Raw genomic sequence first — 25,634 nt, forward strand, 5'->3', positions numbered from 1 at the left:
CAGGGCTCTCGAACCCTTCGTGTATTGTCTTGTTACTGTATTGTCTCATGTTCTGTCCCCCCACTATAATGTACAGCGCTGAGAAAACCTTCTGGTGCTATATAAATACTGTATCATAATAATAATAATATCCAGTGAAGTGACTGGCCTCAGGTGATACATGGAGATGAAACAAATCATCCTACATAAGTTGTACCTGTTTATCTGACGTCTTCTCTTCTCTACATCTGATCAAAGTGTTGAATTTGGAAAGCTTGTCTGAGATTTCAGAAAACAGTGGCAGAAAGCTGAAATTACACACTGCAAAGCTCAGTGAGGAGAGCTCTGAGAGCTGACTAGAAGCACAGCTCACAGGAACAGAGCTGAGGCTCTCAATTTGCTGGAGCTCCCTCCCCTGTCACCATTTTTCTTTTGGTGTCAAGAAAACTAGTTAGAAGAGATTCATGCTGATAGCAGATGAATGAAGCAGTAGTGAGAAATGACACTTAGTGCTCAGGATTCAGACAAGTACACTGTACAGAGGAATATGCTTTGTTCATATTTCATGTCTGCGGTTTACAAGCACTTTAATTTTGAAATTTGTCTGAATGAGCAGAAATATGCAAATACTGTATCTGATTTATTCTCCCAGTCCCCATCTGGGACTGACAAAACAGAGATCCATGGAGAATTCAGATTTATGGAAATTGTTTCTTTTATTTCTACCCACAATCATTCTGTCAAGCACCATTTCCAGCTATGTGACAGCTACTGCATCTACCATTCACTGCTGCAGCACAGCACAGATGTCAGCCTGGAAGGAAAGTTTTCAGGGCGACAACGCAGCGTGTACACAGCATGCCACATATTAGGGTATGTCTTCATCTAAGGGGTATGGATAGGTTAATGCATAGATGGTTTAATCATTACTTGTATGTAAAATATAGACAGAATTCTATCAAGAAATGATAATAAGAGAAGATGTACTATGCAGTATCCATGCATACAGAATAATACCAGCTACTGAGAATTACACCATGCATGTAGATTAAAAGAAGTGATATTGTCCAGCACTCATACACACAAAATACAAGCGGGTAATGAGAATTAAACCCAGTACATAGAACAAGGGAAGTGCTACTGTGCACCATCCACACATACAGAATAAGGACAGATACTGAAAATTACACTAAGCATACAGAACAAGTGACATGGTATTGTGCAGTATCCATCCATACAAAATAGGAATGGAAACTGAGGATTAAACCCAGAGTATAGAACAAGAGAATTGGTGCTGTGCAGCATCCAGACCGCATAGGACAACATACAAAACATGACACCCATCATACAGGAACAGCTTGCTGGGGATGACCCCAGCAGTTGGTTCTTTTGGGCTCTTTCACACAGGCAGTGGGGATGGTAAAAACAGGAAGCTGAAGAATTAGAGCCTGATAGGGCTGTACACAAGCTGCGGCCATGATGCCTTGTTTTATGGCTGCAGCATTTTTTACTTGGGCTGCAAACTCACCTATTGAGACCAAATACTTGGCTCGCAGTTTAGGAGTGGTCCAGCAAAATCAAAAAATTAAAAAAGAGGCCATAGGAAGCACCAGTAGCACCTCCTGAATGCCTTCAACCACTGCTATACCACTCTCTGAAAAGCAAGCCACCATAGATTGCTTTTCAGAGGACAGTACGCTTGCCACTCTGAAAAAACTCTGCTGGGGACCCCCCCCCACTTACTTAACCTTGTTTTGTGTGACATAGCTACTGGCTTTGAAACCCATTGCATTTCAACAAAAGATAAACAATCCATCAGATAACAGGGATAAAGCAAGTACTTCTTTTCACTTCCCACAACTGAATGGAGTAACAGGAGAGGCAAGGTAAGCATTTGTCCTGGGGTGGAGGAAAGCCAACATGGGCAAAGCCAAGGCTCACATTAAAGTATACTTGATATCCATACATAATGCAGACAATCGCTTCCTCTGCTAGGAGAATACAGCTAATATATTTACTATGTGTTATCAGTACCATTGTGGTATCATAGGTTAAACAAGCAAAATGACTGTACATGGTCAACAAGTGCACTTTAAAGAATATGTAAATCCAACATTTCATATTCCTGATATGTGCCTGCTGTACCATGCACTTGTAATAAAAGTATCCTGTACTCTTTGTATTGCTTCCTTTGTGTAAAATTCATGGTGTCCCTGTCAGTTCCTCTGCTTTCTAATTAAAAATTGACTAAACAAGGCACAGCATGGTCAGTCTTCTAGCTGTGCTGGGACCTCAGCTTGCTTTCCTCCAATGATCAGGCTTCGGCTGACACGCTCCCAATGCACAGCCATTGACTGGGAAGATCAGTGTCCTGTTGTTTCTCCTCCTTGAGCTCCTTATGCAGCTGAGAACAGAGAGTATGTGTTCACTTATTAAAAAGGGGAAAAAACATATTTATGTTTTTATATGTATACACAAATGTTTAATTTCTATTTTAAATTGAATGGGTTGTTTTACAAGGTGAGGGTTTACATATATTTTAAATATATCTGAAATGTCAAATTCTGCTGCTCAGTAAGCACACATTACAGTAACAGATCCATCTTAGTAAATAAGACATATTTTATATTCTTCCAGCCAGGGAATTGAACAGCTTTTTGAGTATGGTTTTCAGAAAAAAAGATGTAATTAGGTTGGGAGATTAGGGATGTTAACATGTGTCTGGGGACTGTTAGTACTGTTTCAAACAAACAGTGACATGCTATTCTTGCAAACAGCAGCGCACAATCCTGTTTATGCATTAGTCTTAGAGAGCCTCATGCATGTTTGGTATTCATCTGGAAACAAAGCCTGGTATAAACAAAAGATGTACACTCATTTGACTCATAAAAGCACCCTATGGAAAAGAATTTCCTAATAGATAGAAACTGCTATGTAGCATAGCAAGATGGAGAATTTCTGTGTGCCATAAAAAGTGCCTCAAATATTCAAATGTAATCCTTATCACCACCTAAAGAACTCAAAGATAGACAGGTTCTCTTGTACTTTCATACAACAAATAATATAGCATATACAATTGCTACACAAGACATTTTGTAATTAAATGTTATTAAAAAGGACCTTTCCATTTTCATCTGTCATGACAGTAAGTCTGCACTGAGAATTTGAAGTCATAGTTGATGCATCCCCTGCAATAGAAATTTCAGCTTTGGTGAGATACTCTCTAAGGCCTTATGCACTCAGATGTTTTCAGGCATAAAATATACCTATGCTGTCATTTTGGTATAGCTGGGCGTCAAATGCGTCCCTGTGCTTTAAGGAGGGATGGGCTCCTTCAGCCACACTTGCCCTTAACCTACCCATTGATATATCCATTGATACATGTGCTCCTACTATGGAGGCAGTAGAAATTTTAAAGTTAGGTCCACAGTATACAGAGGACCCTTGACACGGGACTGTGGCTTACATGTGTATTTGCAAATGTGTGCAAACAAAACCCTCTGTTTTTAACACAAACTGTTAGACAGGGCCAAATTGGCTGTTTTGCAGGCTGGCTGGTAAGTGTTGCTGGGAAATCCTTTGTTTGCCATGTGCATTGCCCTTCCATGTGCACCTTACTACTAGGGCTGGTTATAGGTTGGGACAGGTGCCGTTTTTTGTGTAGTTGGCTAATTTGGATGTAGGAATGCCTTTGCTGTAATTTTGGTATAGCTGGATGTCACGTACATCCCTGTACCTTTTAAGGAGGGATGGGCTCCTCCAGGCACACCTGCCCTTAACCCAGGGGTGTCAAACTGGTGGCCCTCCAGCTGTTGAAAAACTACAAGTCCCATCATGCCTCTGCCTTTGGGAGTCATGCTTGTAACTGTCAATCTTGCAATGTTTCATGGGACTTGTAGTTTGGCAACAGCTGGAGGTCCACCAGTTTGACATTCGTGGCTTAACCTATCCATTGATATATTCATTGATACACGCGATCCTACTATGGAGGCTCTAGAAATTTTAGAGTTAGGTCCACAGTATACAGATGACCCTTGACACGGGACTGTGGCTTATGCATGTATTTGCAAATGTGTGCAAACAAAACACTCTGTTTTTAACACAAACTGTTAGACAGGGCCAAATTGGGTGTTTTGCAGGCTGGCTGGTAAGTGTTGCTGGGAAATCCTTTGTTTGCCATGTGCATTGCCCTTCCATGTGCACCTTACTGCTAGGGCTGGTGATAGGTTGGGACAGGTGCCGTTTTTTGTGTAGTTGGCTAATTTGCGTCATGTGCATCCCTGTACCTTTTAAGGAGGGATGGGCTCCTCCAAGCATACCTGCCCTAAACCTATACATTGATACATGTGCTCCTACTAATGAGGCTTTCGAAATTTTATAGTTAGGTCCACAGTATAAAGAGGACTCTTGACGTAGGACTGTTACTTACGCATGTACTTGCAATTGTATGCAAACAAAACCCCTGTTTTAACACAGACTGTCAGACAGGGCCAAATTGGCTGTTTTGCAGGCTGGCTGGTAAGTGTTTCTGGGAAATCCTTTGTTTGCCATAAAATATGCCTGTCACAAAATTCCTGATATTTTCCCATTCTCAAGGTGCCACCACAGATGTGGTAAAATGCCATGAATTTTACAGAAGGCATATTTTATGTCTGTAAATGTCTGTGTCCATGAGACCTAAAGTTTAACTATATCTAAAGGGATGCAAACACTGCAGCTTTCATCCTTAGAACACTGTAAGTGCACCAGGTGGTTATAATGATTCTGCCCCTCCCATTCATGAATCAGTCTGGGAAGGACTGAAACATACAACTGTAACTTCTGAACAGCAAATAGTAAGAATCTGCTGAAAAGGTCAAACTCTTCCAAAGATTGTTTTCCCCATTAATCTTATTTCCCCACTAATGCCTATAATTTGTTTTCCCTATATCTCTCACTTTTTAAGGACATTGTCACTAAGCTGACTGTTGGGGCATTAAACCTCCAATGGACACTGACATCAATCATTTTTTTCCTCCAATTGATTGCTGATGCCAGGACTCCCCCTTGCTGATCACTGACACTGGGTATTTTACTTCCCACTCACCACCGCAGATAAGAGGTTCAAATGTCTACTGCTACTGGGGCATTTTTTTTCTTCCCATGAATCATCAGTGTAAGGGGCCCCAAGTTACTCCTGATCTCTACACTTTGGCCTTTGGGTAGTCCTGACTGCAACACTCTATATGCTGTGCACTATACAAAATCGTGGCAAGAGTGATTATTCTTTCAACAGATGATCAGTGCTGTGTAGTTTGCAACTATTTCAATTACTGTAAGATCCTCATTAAAGAGGAACTTTACATAAAAAGTTAAAAAAAAGGACAGTCAGGCTTTTTATTTCAGAAGAGGTGGGCGGATGAAGTCACAATTTTGACCTTGGTCAATCAGAGAAATACTTGTATTCATTAATAAAAAATGCAAGGCTGTCCCTGAATGGCTGAGGTGCCATGTAACCAAATCTATTTCAGCCGAGAGGAAGTGTCTGGTACCCGTGCAGGAAGACAGCGCTACTTACCGTATGTTTACAAGCTACTACAGCGTATCACAGCATCCCCAGCTACCAGATAGTTCTACAATGGTAAGTGTAACCATGCTGGCATGAGCTGCCTATGTAAAGTGACAGGAAAGTGGTTTAAGGGTATTTTGTGAACTATGTACAGTGTATGCTATAGGCAGGTTTAGACTGTATTTAAGGCCTAAGTGCAGCCAAAATCACAAACAGAAAAATCAGCACAAGGGTCATAACTTACTGTCAGTTGGATGTGTCCCTTGTGCTGATTCCTATTCTGTTAGTAAAAATCTTCCTCCTTCTTGCACTTCAACCCCTGCTGGTTTAATCTTGCTGTGTGGCAGGGGTTAATAAAACTAAGGGCTGTGACAGACTTTCCTCTCATCAAGAGCCTGACCATGTCTGCCCTTTCAGCCCAGCTGCTTAATTCATAGAAGCTGGACTACATCTATAAATGGAACAGAATCTAAGAATGAAGGAAATGGAGTATTAAATCATTCGCTGTCCCCATTTACAGATCCTGTGTCATTTATAGAAGATGTAGTCTGCCAGCGGGCACTGGGGAACAGGAAGGAGGAAGATTTTCCTTAACAGAAGAGTTATGTCCCTTGTGCTGATTTTTCTGTTTGTGATTTGTCTGCACTTAGGCTGTAACAATAGAGTTACTGCATGTTTCATGGGTGCCTGAAAACATCAGGATTTGAAGCTCATGGTCCAAACCACCTGTTTGCATGTAAAATTAATCTTCATTCACATAGATGTGCTGTTCTGTACACATGTACAAAGAGCCATCTTTACCTGTACGGGAGGGATAGGGGTTGCAGCTCCTTCAGATTAAGTGACAGTTCATATATATGTGGATTGGATGCGATTTGAACTGCATCCAATCCACATGACATGTGAAACAACATTGCTTCCTGTGGTGCTTGTTCACATAAGTCTGGTGCACTTGCAGTGCAGATTCGGTACGTATTGAAAAAGAGTCCTGTTCGATTTCTGAGCAGTGCAGTTCAGTTCAGGTGCGAATCACTGGCTATTGACTTCTAAGGGAACCATTTCTAAACCACACATTTCATCAGTTGTGAACAGGATAAAATCCTGAACTGAACCTGATTTAAACCTGTCTTGAACCTGATGTAAACCTGACCTGAACCACTGAACAACTACTGAATCAATTATCTGTGATACCTCAGCTTCAATCTGCACTGCACATGTGTGAATCAACTAAAGGAGAAGTATAGCCAACGCTTTTTTGTCTATAGTCTCCCATGGATCACAGGAGTGCAGTTAGTTCTGCACTCCTGCAGGTCTGCCTGACAGTGGGTGGATTCCATAGCTACTATTCAGTCCAAGAGCGGCTCCGGAATCTGCCCTCTGTCTCACACACGGAGAAAACCTGAGGGAAACTGGTCTCTCAGAATTCCCCATCAGGTCCCTCTTGCTTGTGATTGACAGTGCACAGCAGTGGGCAGATTAGAAAGTTGCCAGTGGACTGAATAGTGGCTATGTAATCCACTCACTGATGTGTGCTGTTGATAAGTAGCAAAGCAGACCTGATGGGGGACTAATCTCTCAGGTTTCACCCACTCCAATACAAAACTCCCCTGTCATGCGCCTGTCAGTGTGCTGGGTGCAGTGGCTGGGGAGGGAGTGCATTGAGGAAGCTGTGTCTAGCATGGACAATCCAACCACAGTGTAGGACAGATGGATTAATGTACTTGTCTCTGACAGATACATAAATGGGGTGCAAGCACTTTCACTTTTGGTGCTGCGTCCTTATGGAATTCTAAAAGGTGTCTTCTCTATTTTAGTTCTTCAAAACAAAAGCCAGAACAGCTTCCAAGGTGTCCAATCAGGGCTACTGTTAGAAACCATGGGGCCTCATACAGCCAGTCTGACAACCCCCCCCCAAAAAAAAAAACGAATTCTACTAGTTTACTATGCATGCTTCAGTAATGAATGAACACAGTGAGTGATCAGTACCAGTCACTCATTGTGTTCACTCAAGAACGAAAAGGGCTGTTAAATGTGACTTATTTATGGGACCCTTCCACCACTTTCCATCCTGAAGGATCCTATTGTATTGCAGTTGCTGGTGGGAAGGAGAGGGGGGAATCCGGCAGCACTGCAGGGGTGGGGGCACACATGGGGCACCGTGGCAGCACACAGAGGCATCTGGGAAACGTATGATGCACAGGGAGGGTGACGGATGTGGTGGGTTGGCAATTACTGGAACCGATCCCCTGTATGCCTTTTTTTGCAGCAGCCGATAGACAGCTGGAGGGAGAGGAGAAGAAGCCAGCTGCTGCAGAGAGAACCACACAGGGGATCATTTCTAGTAATTGTCCTCCCTGCTGTGCTGATCATCCTCCCTGACCACATCCCCTGCTGTCCTGGGCCCTGTACAGAAGGACTGGTGGTACCCCCTTATCCACAGTCCTGTGTCCAACGCAGGGGCAGACTGACAACTCATGCGGCCCCCAGGCAATAGGGGATCATGGGGCCCCTGTGTCCTTGCCCAAACTAAAAAAAGCCTATGAAAAAGGTACCAGGGGCATCTCATGGGGCCCCCTACTGACCCTGGGCCCTTGGGCAGTGCCCGAGTTTCCAATAGGGGATCATGGGGCCCCTGTGTCCTTGCCCAAACTAAAAAAAGCATATGAAAAAGGTACCAGGGGCATTTCATGGGGCCCTCTACAGACCGTGGGCCCTCGGGCAGTGCCCGAGTTTCCAAATGGTCAGTTCGCCCCTGGTCCAACGTTAACACTTTGGTGATTTATCCCCTTCCCACTGAATGTACACATAAATGTAGCCTCACTGAAGTTGGTCTTTATCCATGAGGCTGCATATTTGCACTGCTGTGTTTGTGCTGCACACTGTGCTCCCAGCACAGAGATTGAGCTATCAGCAACAGCTCTGGGTCTTGCACTTATCACTGGGAAACAAAAGTATTGGTTTCCTATCACCTGATTGGCTGGATAAAACAGTGTTCAGTCACTGTACAGCTTGCCATTGTGTTGTTTTCTCTTATTGAATGGAGAAAAAGATACATTGTATTACATACAAGATACATACTACAATACATTGTATCTTTTCTTCATTTTGCTAGAAGAGACACTTGGAAAGAAAGAAAAGTGTGTGAAAAAAATAATAAAAAAATCAATTATGGTTTGATCTAGGTCAGGGTTAGAGTTGGGCCCCTGTTAGATGGGTTGGACTGTTCCAATCAGCAGGGGATCCACTTACATATCCCATGAGCAAAGCAGAGCAGGCAGATGACAGGTCTGTGTCTGTTCAGTTTCTGCAGAGCGATCATGGACAGAGCCCACTCTGCTCTATGGGCTGTTAGGAGTAAACACATTCAGATGTCCATTTACACCTGACTGCCCTCCTATCCCATCCATCTAGACAGAGGACAGATCCCCTTCTGTTTCTTTTTTTTTGTGTACTCGATTGGATCTGGAGGTATGTGGATGTAAACAGACATAAGTCCACTTACACTGGCCTGTCCATAGGACTATCTGATTAGGTTTGCCTGAAAAACTGACAGCTGTACCTGATTGGATCTGCCGTGTGAATGGGGCCTTATCCTTCAGCGCAATACAAAGCACGTATTGGGATTTTAGCAAAGATGTAGCAGAATACATTTTTACCTAAATTTATGACAAAATTTGATTTTTTTTATTTTTTTATTTGATATATTTAATAGCAAAAAGTCAAAAATACAGTTTTTTTTCTCACAATTGTTGGTCTTTTTATGTTTATACTGCAAAAAATAAAAAACGCACAGCCGATCAAATGTCACTGAAAGAAAGCTCTATTTGTGTAAAAAAAGGATATAAATTTCAATTGGGTGCAGCATTGCATGAGCGCGCAATTGTCAGTTAAAGTAACGCAGTACCATATAGCAAAAATGGCCAGGAAGGGAGGTAAATCCTCTGGAGGGCAAGTGGATTATAACTAAAAACAGCTTTTTGTTTTTTTTTAATTTTGAAAAGAGTGAAGGGCTTAGAACCCCTGTCAGTTTTTATTGCTGCTTGTGCCCCTTAGGAAGATTCCCCCTCTCTATGTATCCTATTTACCATTATCATTGAAAGTAATAGAAAGCACCAAAATTTGGGCTGTCTCCAGAAAAGTAATAGAGGGGAAATCTTCCAATAGGGACACTAGTTCTGGTGACCTGGGGGGGCCCCAAGGAATTATCTTGGGAAAAAAAATAAAAGTCAGCAGCTACAAAAACTGTAGCTGCTTACTTTTAAAATACAGCTGCTCACCTGTCCCTCGGTCCAGCGGTGTCCTCCCCACTGCTGGTTTCACTGGCTGTCTTCTCTCCCTGGCACCGCCATCTTCAGTGTGGGCACCAGACTGTGACAGCTTATGGTTTCACAGCCGGGTGCCCACTGCGCATGCCTGAAAAGCTCTGCGCTTTGTGAATGGCCCCGTAGTCGTCTGAGACCTGTCACGTGGCCCAGAAGACTACGGGGAGGGAGGGCAGGAGGACAACTGCTGCTTCCGATCACCTAGGCGATCACAGCTGAAGTGGGAACAGATACCTGTCAAATATGGGTACCCGCTCCCCAAACGTGCCAATCCTTAATGGGGAGCGGGGGGACAAAGGCTTAAAGCAGAACTTCCCCTTTTGGGTGGAGCTCCGCTTTAATTTGCAGGGATTTCCTCTCACTTCCTGTTTGGCTAAGGGACAAGGAGTGAAGGGAAATATCCACAATGGGGACACAGGTGGCAGAAAAAAAAATCTGACAGGGTTATAACTTACTCTATTCAAAATGACCAAAAACAGTTTTGGCTACAGTTTTACTTAATAAGGTCCCGATTACACTGATCCGACTTTGAAATTGTGCGACTTCCAGTGATTTCAAAGTGGGATGTCATTCGGACTTGAGGTGAGACTTGCAAGACACAGAAGTCTATACAATCGCACCTGAAGTAGTGCATGCACCAAGTCGGAATCGCACCGATATGACCGCTTTAATTACGGACAATAGGGCACGACTTGCCACACAATTTGCAACTCATATGGCATGGAAAATCGCACCGTGTGACCTGGGTGTATTATCTCCGTACTTCCTGAAATTGGGGTATTTATGTCAAAGTGTGTAGACCATAATGAGAAAATATCCTAGCAGGTGCACTGTCACCATTCTATTGCCTTTATTCATACAGAGGCCCTCATTGTACACAGAGGAGAGCGGACCACGTGACTGGGGGAGGGCGGGGCGCTCAGCGCTGTGTAGTGACCTTCATTCTTGCTGGTAAGAGCGGATCATACATCGCGGTAACAAGTGTGTCTCTCCCGGGCACCGTACATCTGTCATGGCAACTTCCAGCGGCGGCATGGCTTCCTCAGAAACCCTGCGTTACTCCGAGTACATGGGGGGGAGACGGGGGACCCCAGGGGCTGACATTGACCGCACTGTGGTGAGTACATGGGGGCGGGAGGTGACACTGATGCGGTGAGTAGTGGGGGGTCCTGGCTGTGTCTTTATTGGGTGACACACTCCTCAGTGCTCTGTGTTTGGTGACCCCCATACATAGGGTCCCCTCACCCGCACTAGGCCTCCGAGTGGTCCTGGTCTGTGTCTATGACATGGATGGATTGCACGGCTCTTACATCATCCCTGTGTAAGTCAATGGAAGGCAATGGGGTGCTGGCTGCATCACTCTCTCCTGACCGCCTTCTCCATCTAGTTGTCATTGTAGGCTGACTTGTATTCCAGGAATTATTATAGATACAAACATCACCTTAACCACTTGCCTACCAGGCACTTGTACCCCCTTCCTGCCCAGGACAAGTTTCAGCGCTGTCACACTTTAAATGACAATTGCACGGTCATGCAACATTGTACCCATATGACATTTTTATCATTTTATTCACAGAAATAGAACTTTCTTTTGGTGGTATTTAATTGCCATTGGGAGTTTTATTTGTTTTGCGCTATAAACAAAATAGAGCAAACAATTTGAAGAAAAAAAGTTTTTCTTTGTTTCTATTCTAACATTTTGCAAACAGGTAATTTTTCTCCACTGATGTGCGTTGATGAGGCTGCACTTATAGGCAGCACATGAGCTGGCACTGAATGATGGCACTGATGGGTGGCACTGCTAGGTACAGCTGGGCACTGATCATTGGTGCCCAGATGATCAGTGCCGATCACTTCTCTGACAATTGCCCATTATCGGCAGTATTTTTCTCATGCTGCGACAGCGTGAGGAAAGTGCAGCCGATAACCAGCAACTGTATTTACCCAGTGATCTGCTGTGTCATTGGACACAGCTGATCATGTGGTAAAAGGAAGCTGTGATTGGCTGTTTACTGTATCACGTGATCAGCTGTGTCTGTAGGAAACAGCAATCGCCGGCAGCACCGGGTGCACGCCACTGGGGGCGCGTTCTGGAATGACGTCTTCCCAGAACTAGACAACCGCGCTGTAGCCATCTTTCAGCTATAGTGCAGTAGGGATGTTGTTAACCCCTTGCCCTCCTAAGGATTTACCCCCCTTCCTGACCAGGCCATTTTTTTTTTTTTTTGCAATACGGCGCTATGTTACTTTGACAATTGCGCAGTCATGCAACGCTGCACCCAAATAAAATTTACCTCCTTATTTTCCCCACAAATAGAGCTTTCTTTCATTGGTAATTGATCGCCTGTGCGATTTTTATTTTTTGCACTCTAAATAAAAAAAGGCCGACAATTTTGAGAAAAAAAACTATATTTTTGACATTTTGCTATGAAACATGTCCAGTAAAAAAATTTTAAAAATCAAATTTCGTTTTAAATTTAGGTCAACATGTATGTCTTTTCTAAAAACAATCCCAATATGTGTAAATTGGTTTACGTGAACATTATAGCATTTACAAATGGTGGTATATATACTGGAAATTTTTTTTTTACTAGTAATAGCAGCGATCAGTGACTTATAGCGTGACTGCGGCGGGCATTCTGACACTGGGGGGGAATTGACTTGGTGTCACTGACATCCCCAGTCACACCAATACAGTAATCCAGTGCTAATAAAAAGAACTAACATTGTACTAATGGCACTGGGCAGGAAGGGGTTAACAGCTGGGGCGGTTAATTGTGTGCTGTTTCACGGCTTGGGCAGTGTGTGTGCTTCACTGTAAGCACATTGCTTTGTCAAAGCAGTGTGCAGGAGCTGACAGGAGAGAGATCTGTATTGTTTACATTCAGGTCTTTCCCCCATGGGAGATCTCCGGGTATCAGCAAGTAATCACCATCTGGGACCCAGTGATTGATAGCTGAGGCTGCGAATGGCGGCACAGGTAGGGCGCATGCACCCCCCCCCCCTCGGAACTGAAAATTCACATATACTTCTATTTGCTTTTGTGCACCCATGCTGCCCCGTAGCAGTATTTCTGCTCTAGGGCAGTGCAGAACTGGTTAACAGGCCCCGTTCGCATCAAGCAGAATCTGTGATTCTAAATTGCAGCAAAACGCATGATGCTTGTCCTGAATTTCACCCCAAACACAGCTTGATTTTGTGACAAATTGCCCATGTAAAATTGTGCCTGGCTCAGCGCCAAAATCTAATTCATGAACTTCTTTGGCATGACATACGCACATAGGTCTGCCTATTTAAGGGGATAGTTCACGAAAGAACTGCTTATGCAGGTAAGGGGCGTCTGTGGATAAAAACCAACTATGTGTCTGTGCCTAAAGTTGAATAATGCCCTTGCTGTACGTGCAGGTCTGATCCAGACCCTGTCACATGATCTTTCTCCCCCTGATGTAGTAGCTCTGAGCCCAGTGTCTGAGAGCTCACTCCTGTGATGGTGGAGGTGGCAGGAATGACTAGGCCTCACTTGGCAATGTCCTGGGAGTATTCTAGTCAGGCTTCATGAGGTACAGAAATGGCATACACCTATATCAAGGGTATTCTTTATTTCAGGTACTTACAGTGCATCCAGAAAGTATTCACAGCGCTTAACTTTTGCTACATTTTGTTATGATACAGCCTTATTCCAAAATGGATTAAATACATTTTTTCCTCAACATTCTACAAACAATACCCCATAATGACAACATGAAAGAAGTTTATTTTGAAATCTTTGCAATTTATTAAAAAGAAAAAAAAAAACCCCATGTACATAAGTGTTCATAGCCTTTGCCATGACACTCAAAATTGAGCTCTGGTGCATCCTGTTCCTACTGATCACTGGGGGTGTGCACTCCTTACCTGCGCCGCCATTCGCAGCCGTGGCTGATGATTACCCACCAGCGCCCTGTGATTACCGAGCATCCCCGACGGGGAGGAGGACTGTTTTGATTACTAACAGTTTTCCTCCTTGTCAGCTCAGGCACACTGCTTTTGGATGGCATTGCACAGCACAGCCATCCAAAGCAGTGTGCTTACAGTGAAACACACTGACACGGTGCCCTAGTAAAACTCTTGCTGCACACAGTTAATCCTTTGATCACCCCTCATGTTAACCCCTTCCTGCCCAGTGTTTTTTTTTTTTTTTTTTTTTTTAGCACTGATCACTGTATTGGTGTTTCTGGGGATGTCAGTGACACCAAGTCAGTTCCCCTCAGTGTAAGAATGTCTGCCGCAGTCCCGCTATAAGTCGCTAATCGCTGCCATTACTAGTAAAAAAAATAAATAAAAAAATTCCAGTATCTATGCCGCCACTTGTAAATGCTATAACTTGCACTTCAAGCAGTTAATTTACACGTATTCAGATTCAGACATGTAGCAAAATACATTTTGCCCTAAATTTGTGACAAAATTAGATTTTTAAAAGTTTTTTTTTACTGGACATGTTTAATAGCAAATAGTCAAAAATATTGTTTTTTTTTTTTTCAAAATTGTCAGTCTTTTTTTTTTGCCAAAAAAAATAAAAAATGCACAGGCTATCAAATACCACTGAAAGAAAGCTCTATTTGTGGAGAAAAAAAAGGACTCAATTTAATTTGGGTGCAGCATTGCATGACTGTGCAATTGTCAGTCAAATTAACGCAGCGCGTAATGCAAAAAATGGCCTGGTCAGGAAAGGGGGTAAATCCTCTGGAGGGCAAGTGGTTAAGCAAAATATGCAGTGGTTTTTTTTTTGTTTTTTTTTTAAATTACTACTAGCATTTTATTTTAAGCACGCTATATTGCACATCAGCGTTTCTGCTTGAAATACGCTCCAAAAAAACTCTACAAAAATATATTTGTTTCTGCTTCTAGATGCTGAAACTCACAAAATGCTGATATCCTAAAGTAGTGTGCATGGACACATAGGATAACACTATTTAGCATCTAGGAGCAGAAAAAAATTCTAATAATAGCTTCTAGAAGAATAAAGAACACTAGTGTGCATGGAGCCTTAATAATTTTTTTGTGGGACTTGAAGTAAAAGTATACCTGATACAGATTACATGCTACTGCCTTGCTGTTATTGGGATTTTGAGTACTATAATTAACACAATACATTTTTTAGTATAAAACCTATTATTTCTGTATGCAGTAAAAGTATGTATGAAAGATTTTTTTGCTCTATGTCACTACATATTTGAAACCACTAAAATCCTAATCTTTCTCTCTACCCCTCACCTCACCCCCTCAGTCTCCGCCCGTATCACAAGCCTACTGAGCGACATATCGGATTGGATGTCACTCCACTTCCTCAAACTAAATCTTTCCAAAACTGAGCTCCTAGTTTTCCCCCCAGCCCGCGCCCTCGACTTCTCCATCAAGACCAACAACACCACCATCAGTCCCACCCCGCAAGCCAGAGTACTAGGTGTCATCCTTGACTCCAATCTGTCTTTCCAGCCCCAGGTCCAATCACTGACAAACTCATGTAGACTTCACCTCTGCAACATCTCCAAAATACGTCCGTTCCTAACCTCGGAAACCACTAAGCAACTCATTCACCCCCTTATTATTTCACGCCTTGACTACTGTAACTCCCTCCTCATCGGCTTACCTCACCGCAGGCTATCCCCGCTTCAGTCTGTCTTGAATGCTGCGGACAGACTCATCCACCTTACAAACCGCTCTGTATCCGCCACCTCCCTCTGCCAATCCCTCCACTGGCTTCCGATTGCCCAACGGATAAAATTCCAAATGCTAACATTGACGTATAAAGCTGTTTATAATACTGCCCCAAACTACATCACCGATCTGGTATCCAAATACCACCCAAAACGTACTCTCCACTCCTCACAAGACCTCCTACTCTCTAGTTCCCTGGTCTCCTCCTCCCATGCCCGTCTCTAGGACTTCTCCAGGGCGTCACCCATCCTCTGGAACTCCCTACTCCAATCCATCAGACTATCACCTACTCTCCTCACCTTTAGGGGTACCCTGAAAACCTATCTCTTCAGGGAAACCTACCCCGCCCTCAGCTAATTACTGAACTCCTCCACTCTTCCTACCACTCCATCCCCCACAGCTATTTCCTCCTGTACCACTATCCCCTCCCTCCTAGATTGTAAGCTCCAAGGGGCAGGGCCCTCGAACCCCTTGTGTATTGAATCGTATTGTTACTGTACTGTCTCGTGTACTGTCTCCCATTATAAGGTACAGCGCTGAGCAAACTATTGGCGCTGTATAAATCCTGTATAATAATAATTTGCAATTTAACCTCATACATACAGTAGCATCTTTAATGTTGTGGGTAAATTGCATCCTATCTCATAAACTTCATGTGGGGAAGGTGTGAGAAGTCATTGCCTTGACCTGTTTGGCTGATTGACTTCTCCCCAAGGAAAAAGTTTAATCATGGTGACACTTATTGATATTGTGTCATTTTATCCATGCATCACACAGTGAACCCTAAAAAATGGTGTCTACCTGGGGACCACTGAGAACATCTAATGGAAGCTTGTGCTCAAATATTTAGTGATTACATTTAAAGCACCAGGATCTCATCAGCTTATACTAGGTGGGTTACATACTGTAAATGTTATTAAATCTTTTTGTGGTAGAAACTCTTCCTGGTGCTGCCTTGGGATTGGTGAAAAAAGGCATGTGAAATAAAGGAAATAATATACTGAATACGATAATTTAAACATATGAACTGCATACATACTTGCTGCAGTGTTTGATCCTCTAAGAAAAAAAAAACTTTTGGCTACGCCAACCTATTCACCTTTTATCTGCATCAAGTCTCTGCAGTTGACATATATATACACACATACAGTTGCAAGAAAAAGTATGTGAACCCCTTGGGATTACGTGGAGGTTTGCATGAATTGGGCATAAAATGTGCTCTGAACGTCATCTAAGTCACAACAATAGAAGAACACAGTCTGCTGAACATAATACTACACAAACATTAGATGTTGCCATGGTTTAATTGCACATAACATGTAAACATTCACAGTGCAGGGAGGAAAAAGTATGTGAACCTTTGGACTTAATAACTGGTTGACCCTCCTTTGGCAGCAATAACCTCAACCAAACGTTTCCTGTAGTTGCAGATCAGAGCTGCACAACGATCTGGAGTAATTTTGGACCACTCCTCTTCACAAAACTATTTCAGTGTAGCAATATTCTTGGGATGTCTGGTGTGAATCGCTCTCTTAAGGTCATGCCACAGCATTTCAATCGGGTTGAGGTCAGGACTCTGACTGGGCCACTCCAGAAGGCGTATTCTGTGCAGTTGTAGCCATTGTTTTGTTGAATTACTTGTATGCTTTGGGTCATTGTCCTGTTGCATCACCCATCCTCTGCGGAGCTTCAGTTGGCGGACAGATGGTCGTACGTTTTCCTGCAAAATGTCTTGATAAACTCTGGAATTCATTTTCCCATCAATGACAACAATCCGTCCAGGCCCTGAGGCAGCAAAGCAGCCCCAAACCATGATGCTCCCTTCGCCATGTTTTACAGTGGGGATGAGGTTTTGATGTTGGTGTGCTGTGCCTTTTTTTCTCCACACATAGTGTTGTGTGTTCTTCCCAAACAACTCAATCTTGGTTTCATCTGTCCACAGTATATTTTGCCAGTAGTGCTGTGGAACATCCAGGTGCTCTTTTGCAAACTTCAAACGTGCTGCAATATTCTTTTTGGACAGCAATGGCTTCCTCCGTGGTGTCCTCCCATGTACTCCATTCTTGTTTAATGTTTTCCTTATTGTAGATGTGTCAACAAAAATGTTAGCATGTGCCAGAGATTTCTGTAGGTCTTTAGCTGACACTCTGGGATTCTTCTTTACCTCATGCAGCATTCTGAGCTGTGCTCTTGCAGTCATTTTTACAGGATGACCATGCCTAGGGAGAGTAGCAACAGTGCTAAACTTTCTCCATTTGTAGATAGTATGTCTTACTGTGGACACATGAACATCAAGGCTTTTGGAGATACTTTTGTAACCCTTTCCAGCTTCATGCAAGTCAACAATTCTTGATCGTAGGTCTTCTGAGAGCTCTTTTCTGCGAGGCATGGTTCACATCAGACAGTGCTTCTTGAAACCAGTAAACCCAAAACAGGTGTGTGTTTTTTAAGGGCAGGACAGCTGTCAGCAACACATCCAATATCATCACACTGATTGGAGTCAAGGTTGGCTCACTCCTGGCTCCAATTAGCTCTGGGAGAAGTCAATAAGCTAGGGCCGCACATACTTTTTCCTCCCTGCACTGTGAATGTTTACATGTTATGTGCAATTAAACCATGGTAACATCTAATTTTTGTGTAGTATTATGTTCAGCAGACTGTGTTCTTCTATTGTTGTGACTTAGATGCCGTTCAGAGCACATTTTATGCCCAATTCATGCAAAACTCCACGTAATCCCAAGGGGTTCACATACTTTTTGTTGCAAGTGTGTGTGTGTGTATATAATATATATATATATATATATATATATATATATATATATATATATATATATATATATATATATGAGTTGTGCTCAAAAGTTTGCTTACCCCAGCAGAAATTGTGAAATTATGGCATTGATATTGAAAATATGACTGATCAGGCCAAAAAATGCTCTTTTATTGAAGGCTGATGATCATATGAAGCCATTTATTATCAAATAGTTGTTTGGCTCCTTTTTAAATCATAATGATAACAGAAATCACCCAAATGGCCATTATCAAAAGTTTCCATACCCTGGAATGTTTGGCCTTGGTACAGACCCATCCAGGACAAGGGCTTTTGGAGCCTTGGTACAGACTCTTGGGATGTATGACATAATTTTTGACCTAGACTAGAAATCAGATGTGCTTCTATACCTAGTGTGGTCAGTTTGAAATAGGAAAGCAGGGGGGCTGGCAGGATCACCAGGGATTTCACACAAAGGTAGCAATACAAAGAGGACAGGGTACATGGTACAACAGACACATATCAGGAATATGAAATGTTGGGGTAACATATTTTGTAAGCATTGAAAATGAAAGTTTGAACACTGGTTGCCACGTACCTGGCTGCTACAGGTTCTATTTGCTTCAGTCTTACTTAATTACCCTCAAAGTTTCTTTAAAAATGCTTACTTCCACGTCACTAGTGTGTTCTGTAGTGTTGTTGAAGTTGGTGGGAGCAACCATTCAGCATTGTGGGGGACACAGGAAATTGACTCTGGGAGGGTCATTTGTAGAATACTTCATCACGGGTTTACCCTGCAGTGTTCAATGGCAAAGGCAGAAGGAGAGTAAAGTATTCCTATGCTTCTTAGCAAGTATAGCATTTTTAAAGAAATTTTAAGTAAGCAACAGTGACTTTGTTTCCCATCCAGTTTAGCTGTACTTAACCAGTCCATTCCACTTTCTTTTGTTGGTAATCTGAGAACACTTGTGATGCAATTTGCAAACACCCACAGAAAGCTTAAAGTTGTTGTAAGGGGGGCTGAGTGGGGAGCTGCACACTGAATGTTTATTTGTTTTTTTTTTAATCATTACGCCTGCGTGCCCAGGCCAATTTTCAGCTTTCAGCGCTGTCGCACTTTGACAGTTGCGCGGTCATGTAACACTGTACCCATATGAAAGTTTTTTTTTTTCACACAAATAGAGCTTTATTTTGGTGCTATGTACTCGCCGCTGGGTGTTTTATTTTTTGTTCTATAAACAAAAAAAGAGCAAAAATTTTGAAAAAAAAAAAAACGTTTTTCTTTGTTTTTATTATAGAATTTAGCAAACAGGTAATTTTTCTCCTTCACTGATGTGCGTTGATGAGGCAGCACTGATAGGCAACACTGCTGGGTGGCACTGCTGGGCACAGGTTAGTGGCACTGCTGGGCACAGGTTAGTGGCACTGCTGGGCACAGGTTAGTGGCACTTGTTGGCAGCACTAGTGGGTGGCACTGCTGGGCACTGATCATCAGGGCAATTGCCGGTTATCGAATGTACTTTCCTCACGCTGTGACAACATGAGGAAAGTGCATCCGATAACCGGCAACTGCATTTACCGGTGATCTTGTGTGTCATTGGACACGGCTGATCACGTGGTAAAAGGCAGCTGTGATTAGCCTTTTACCACCTCACGTGATCAGCTGTGTCCGTAGAACACAGTGATCACGGAGATCGCCGGGGGCACGTGGGAGGGTGTGTTCTGGGAGGATGTCATATGATGTCCTCCCAGAATTGGCTGGCGGCAGTGTAGCTGTCATTTGACTATCTGCGGTTGGCAAGTGGTTAGAGTGGTTCTAAAGCCTTAAGATTTTTTACTCCCTTGTATTCTATGCACGAAGGTAGAAAAAAAACTTTTGTGTTCAGCAGCCCCCCTAATACTTAAATCCCATCGTGATCCATTGATGTGTATGAGAGCCTTGAGTATCTGGGGACTCTCCCTCCTTATTGGCTGAGACTAACAGCAGTGGGAGCCAATGGCTCCATCTGCAATCACAACCAGTGAGCCATAAAGGAGAGAGGAGGCTGGGCCGAGCCTCAGCTCTGTGTATGAATGGACACACAGCCAGGAGCGAGCCTGCACGGATGCCCCCACAGCAAGCTGTTTGCTCTGGGGACACTTGGGAGCAAGGAAGAGACAAGCTCATCGGCAGGGAACCCGAGAAGAGGAGGACCAGGGCTGCTCTGTGCAAAACTACCACACAGAGCAGGTAAGTATAACATATTTGTTATTTTTATTTTATTTATTTTTAAAACTTGCCTTTTAATATCACTTTAACCTATTTCTCAGAATTTCTTTGTCATAGTTATTCAGTTACGTTATAAGTTGTTCTTACTCAGACTTTGCAAATACTTTGTGCTTTTTTTTTTCTTAGGCTGCTACACACTGATCAATTTTTCTTCCACTTTTGTGTTAAAAAAAAAAAAAGTGGAAGAAAAATGTGTGACCATATATTCCTATGGAACTCTTACATTGATCCGTTGCTGGTCTGTTGCATGTCCTGTAAAAAATGTACCGCAGACGCAGTAAAAACACCTATTCGTTTTTACAGCTGATCAGTGTTAAATTAGCCTTACTATGAAAAGGTAGAGAGCAATTCATTTTATCAATAGTGAAAAGGTGGGGAAAGCATGAATGTTTATCTCCCTGCCTCATGCTCCGTGTGTACAATTAGTGAAGAGCAAATGCAGACCTTTGTAAAATTTTCTTTAAAATGTAAGACTTTGTATCACCTCAGCTTTTTAAAAATGCATAGTATAGCACAGTATGAATGAAATTTGTGGAGTGTTAGCCAAGGATGGCATTTTCGTGGCAGTATACTAAAGGTCACCTCTGTCAATAAAACATGACATGGTGCAGACTAGGTAAACTTGCTACACTTAAATGCATTCAGCACACTGCTGGCATTTTCTGGAAGACATTATTTAAGAAACCTTGAATGCAGTTATACTTTACCCCTGCAGTGGGTCTCGCTCTGCACTGCAAAGGTTAACTGCTTATTTTACTTGGGTGAAGGTTTCTTATTCCCCAGAATTCAGCTTTAAACTAGTTACTTTTACAAAAAAAATAATAAGTACAAATTTTATTCTTTAAAATGAAACTCTCTCGATCAACCTCATCAATTTTTAATCCTTATTCTGCTAGCCTGAGTAAATAGATGGGAAAGTATATCATATTTACGTATTTTTAACTTTATAAAAAAAATTTCTTTATACATTTCTTGAGTTGCTTCATGATTTCTGGCCTAAGCCAAATGAACATTATACATCCCAGCAGTATTCATGTGCATTTTTCTCTTTAATCTGGAGGAAGTGGCGAGGGGCTTTCTCAGCTGCGCACACCCTCCAGCCCACATATCTATGCTAAGGGAAGATGGAATTTAGGAAGTAAATACTACATGAATCCTCTGCCCTTACTCAAAATGGCTGTGGCTAGGAATACTAGGGGGTGTTTTTCCAAGTGTTTTCCCAACAAAACAAAGCATGGAGGGATGGATGGGTGAGTTTTTTCTTCTAATTTTTTAAAAATGAATTAAATAGCATTTTTCAGTTTGTGGTACTTGGATGCAGTTTGTTTCTTTTAACCCCTTCACGCCTAAGGGTAAAACAAATTTAAATGCCTAAGCACAATTCTGCAACATTGACATGTGGTAGTAAAAATGGTACATATCATCACAACTACTTTGTACATCCAGGTGGATTATACCTTTTTTTTTTTTTCTTTTTTTTTTTTAGGACAAATTGGGCTTTCATTTGGTGGTAAATGGTAATGGATAGCTCCTAATTTTTTTTATTATCAAAGGAAAACTGACCCAAAATAGTAAAAAAAAAAAAAAATTTTTTTTAATTTAGCTGGGTGTTTCTTGTTACGACCATAACCTACCACCAAAGAACAACCCAAAATAAATTCTCCAGCTCTTGACGATCGCAGAGATACCATATATGTGTATGTTATTTGTACCTGTAGTACAGCCCAGAAACAATAGTGCGCATTTTGTTTTTTTTTCCTTTTTTTTTTTTTTTTTTACCTAAAACACACTGACATTAACACTAACTGACACCAATTTTTTTTAATTTTGACCTTGACCCAAACACTAACCCTGGCACTGAACTAGATCAAACCTTGATCTAGGTATTTTTCTTTATTTTGTCTTTTATTTTTTAGTATTTTTTTTTCTTTATCTTCTCTTTTTTTTTTTTTTTTTACAATGTATCTCTCTTCTCCATTCATAGAGAGAAAAAAAAACAAGGGGGCCGGGCTGCACAGTGACAGATCACTGTGATAGCCAAACAGAGGCTATCACAGCAATCACGTGACCCGGAATCAGGAGTCCCAGGTCCCAATCGTTAGAATGGGACCCGGGGCTCTCAGTGACACTGCGGTCTTTGTGCTCTCAGCACAAAGACAGGTACGCAAATATGCGGCCCTACGGAAAAAAGCTTTCATTCTAGAAGGGAAGCTTTATTGTCTTAAGAGAATTAATCCAAAGCTCGCTGTCAGCATGTTAATAACCATCATTACAGACTGATCTGCACTCGCCATGTGATCAGAGGCTGAACCGAGTTCTTTTCCATGCTCTAACCGGGAGAAGCAGACCAAATCCCTGGTCTCTTCCATTGGCCATAATCCGTGGGTAGAAGGCTAGCCAACTCCAAAAGCCCTTGTCCTGGATGGGTCGATCACATGGGCAACTCCACCTCCCACCTAGATTAGATGATCTACAGTTCGACACTCTCCTGACCTCCAGATGGTTTCACCTGAAGGATTTCCTGGCAATAGAGGAATGGTTATTTGTTCCAGATATCAGAAGTTTTAAAGACCCACCATTGAAGCTCTGACAGGCCATGCAGATTAGACATTTTATCTCTACTTTTGAACCCCCAGAGGCTCTCACAAATTCCTATATTGCCTTCAAGGTCCAATGTTGAAATCCAAACCCAATAGGAGACTGTCTGTTCTATAATTTCCTTATTAACCTAAATGAAGAGTATACACCCCCATTACTCCTAGAATAAAAAACTGGGTTGTACGCTCACCCTGAAAAAGAGAGACCATATTGTGTTCTTTGCTCATAAAGTCTCTATTTCTAGCAATATCCAGAAAACCAGTTGTACAATTCTGACCAGGTGGTACAGAGTCCCAGCCCTTCTGCAGAAAATCTTCCCTGAAACCTCACCGACACGCTGGAGATGCAATAGTGACGGGAGATCTATACTACGCGTATTTTGGGAATGGCCATCGTTGTGCCCCTTTTGGAGAGAAATCCAGAGTCATTGATTGATGGGAATAGATCTTATGGCTCATCCTGCTGCCTTTCTTCTACATTTGACCCCCCTTGCTGCTTATTCACCTTTATAAATGCTGCAAGATCTTGTATCCTACTGAAATGGAGTTGCACGGATCCACCCACAGTGGGCTTGTGGATAGCTAGGGTTAATGAGATCATTCCCTGCAGAACAAGGAAGATAAATTCAGTTTGGCTTGGTTCTACTGGCATGATTTCAGTTTCACGCAAAAATACTGAAATTTTTTTCCCATCACTTCTTCTTGCATATCCTCAATGATTAAAAACCCAATCCGCATTGCCAAAACAGCAAAGCACATTCATATCACTTACATTGGATGCAGATGTTTGCCAATGTTCTGTCTACAGTATAGTATTTATAGTTTTTGATATTATCCAAGCTGTGCCTTCTTCCGCTCATTGTATGCTTAGCGCTGACTGTTCTGCTTGGTTATGGAATGTACTCATACTCCTATCTTCTCTTTTTGTGGATTGTATAAAATAAATAATTAAAAAAACAATTCAGGGATACAAAATAACATTATTTTTCTTTTGAATTTACTCATTCAGCAGCAGATCATAGTGGTAAAGTACAACTAAAGGCAAAACTTCTTCTTTTTTCCTTTTTATTTTTTGTTTTGAATAGTGGGGGAGAGATTAGAACGCTTGTCAGTTTCTGTTGCTGTCTGTGTCCCCAATAATGAGATTCACCCTCTCTGTCATGTTTACCGTTATCGCTGAATATAAAAGAAAATCCCAGATTTTGAGTTGTCCCTAGAAAAGTAATAGAGGGGGAATTCTTCCAATGTGGACACTAGTTCTGGTAACCTGGGGGTCCTCAAGGAATTTCCTTAATTTGCAGGGATTTCCTCTGACTTCATTTATTTATTTCAGGTACTTTTATGGCGCCGTCAATTTACGCAGTGCTTTACATATATATTGTACATTCACATCAGTCCCTAATCCTCAAGGGGTGTACAATCTAAGGTCCCTAACTCACATTCATACATACACATACTAGGGGCAATTTAAACAGGAGCCAATTAACCTACCAGCATGTCTTTTGGAGTGTGGGAGGAAATGGAAGTACCCGGAGGAAACCCACGCAGGCACAGGGAGAACATGCAAACTCCATGCAGGTGGTGCCGTGGCTGGGATTTGAACCAACGACCCTAGTACTGCCAGGTGGAAGTGCTAACCATTTAGCCACTGTGCTGCCCGTTGCTTCATGTTTGGCAATGGAACAGGATGTAAATGTGTGCAATGGGACACAGATGGTGGAAAAAAAAAATCTGACAGAGGTTATAACCTTTCCTCACTGTATCCAAAATGAAAAAAAGTTTTGCCTATAGTTCTACTATACTTAAGTTGGATCTGCATATGATGTCAGTTAAAGCAACTTTAAAACATTACTTAAAAATTTGTTCCTTTTTAACCACTTGCCTACTGGACACTTTTACCCCCTTCCTTCCCAGGCCAATTTTCAGCTTTCAGTGCCGTCGCACTTTGAATGACAATTGCACGGTCGTGCAACACTTTGTTCTGGACATTAATACTGAAAATTTTATAGATATGCACTCCTATCCTATTGATTAGTGGTTCCAAATTAATAACTACTGCAGTAGGGAACAGATGCAAAAAAGATACTCAGCATCTTCCCAAATCACTGTTCTGTTTATTCGGCGTGTTTGAAGGTTTTTATTCACATGATTACGTAGGTATTACATTAACATTATAATTGTACTTTTATGGTAACAAGGAGAGTTACCTAGGCAGGCTAATTTCTAATCAGGACTTTAAGGAATGCAAACGTAATGAAAACATTATTAGTGCCGTGTGCATAATGAGTGCAGTGTACAATACATAGAAAATAGAATACAATTTTATACAGAATTTACAAATTTCCTTTACAGTAACCATATTAAATTTTTATCTTTTTTTTCACACAAGTGAAGCTTTCTTTTGATGGTATTTAATCACCACTGAGTTTTTTTATTTTTTGGAATATAAACA

At 42.0% G+C, this 25,634-nt stretch overlaps 2 protein-coding genes across 5 annotated transcripts in view; one reads left to right on the forward strand and one right to left on the reverse strand.

Moving 5' to 3' along the window:
• Positions 1-25,634, reverse strand: part of LOC149469690 (uncharacterized) — a 217,326-nt gene that overhangs the window by 20,850 nt on the left and 170,842 nt on the right. The window lies entirely within an intron of this gene.
• DNAJC15 (DnaJ heat shock protein family (Hsp40) member C15) overlaps positions 10,764-25,634 on the forward strand; it is a 66,842-nt gene continuing 51,971 nt past the window's right edge. The window contains exon 1 of one of the 3 annotated variants that reach the window (XM_089668830.1): positions 10,764-10,966. In XM_089668830.1, the coding sequence (XP_089524956.1) occupies positions 10,862-10,966 (105 nt within the window). In that variant the 5' untranslated portion in view covers positions 10,764-10,861. Of the gene's footprint in view, positions 10,967-12,711; positions 12,830-25,634 lie in introns of those variants that run through there. The other 2 variants (XM_089668833.1, XM_089668832.1) reach the window with 2 other exon arrangements.

This window comes from Staurois parvus, unplaced genomic scaffold, assembly GCF_062004578.1.
Source record: "Staurois parvus isolate SC_StPar_1 unplaced genomic scaffold, SC_StPar_1.0 ptg000064l, whole genome shotgun sequence".
NCBI classification, from domain to species: Eukaryota; Metazoa; Chordata; class Amphibia; order Anura; family Ranidae; genus Staurois; species Staurois parvus.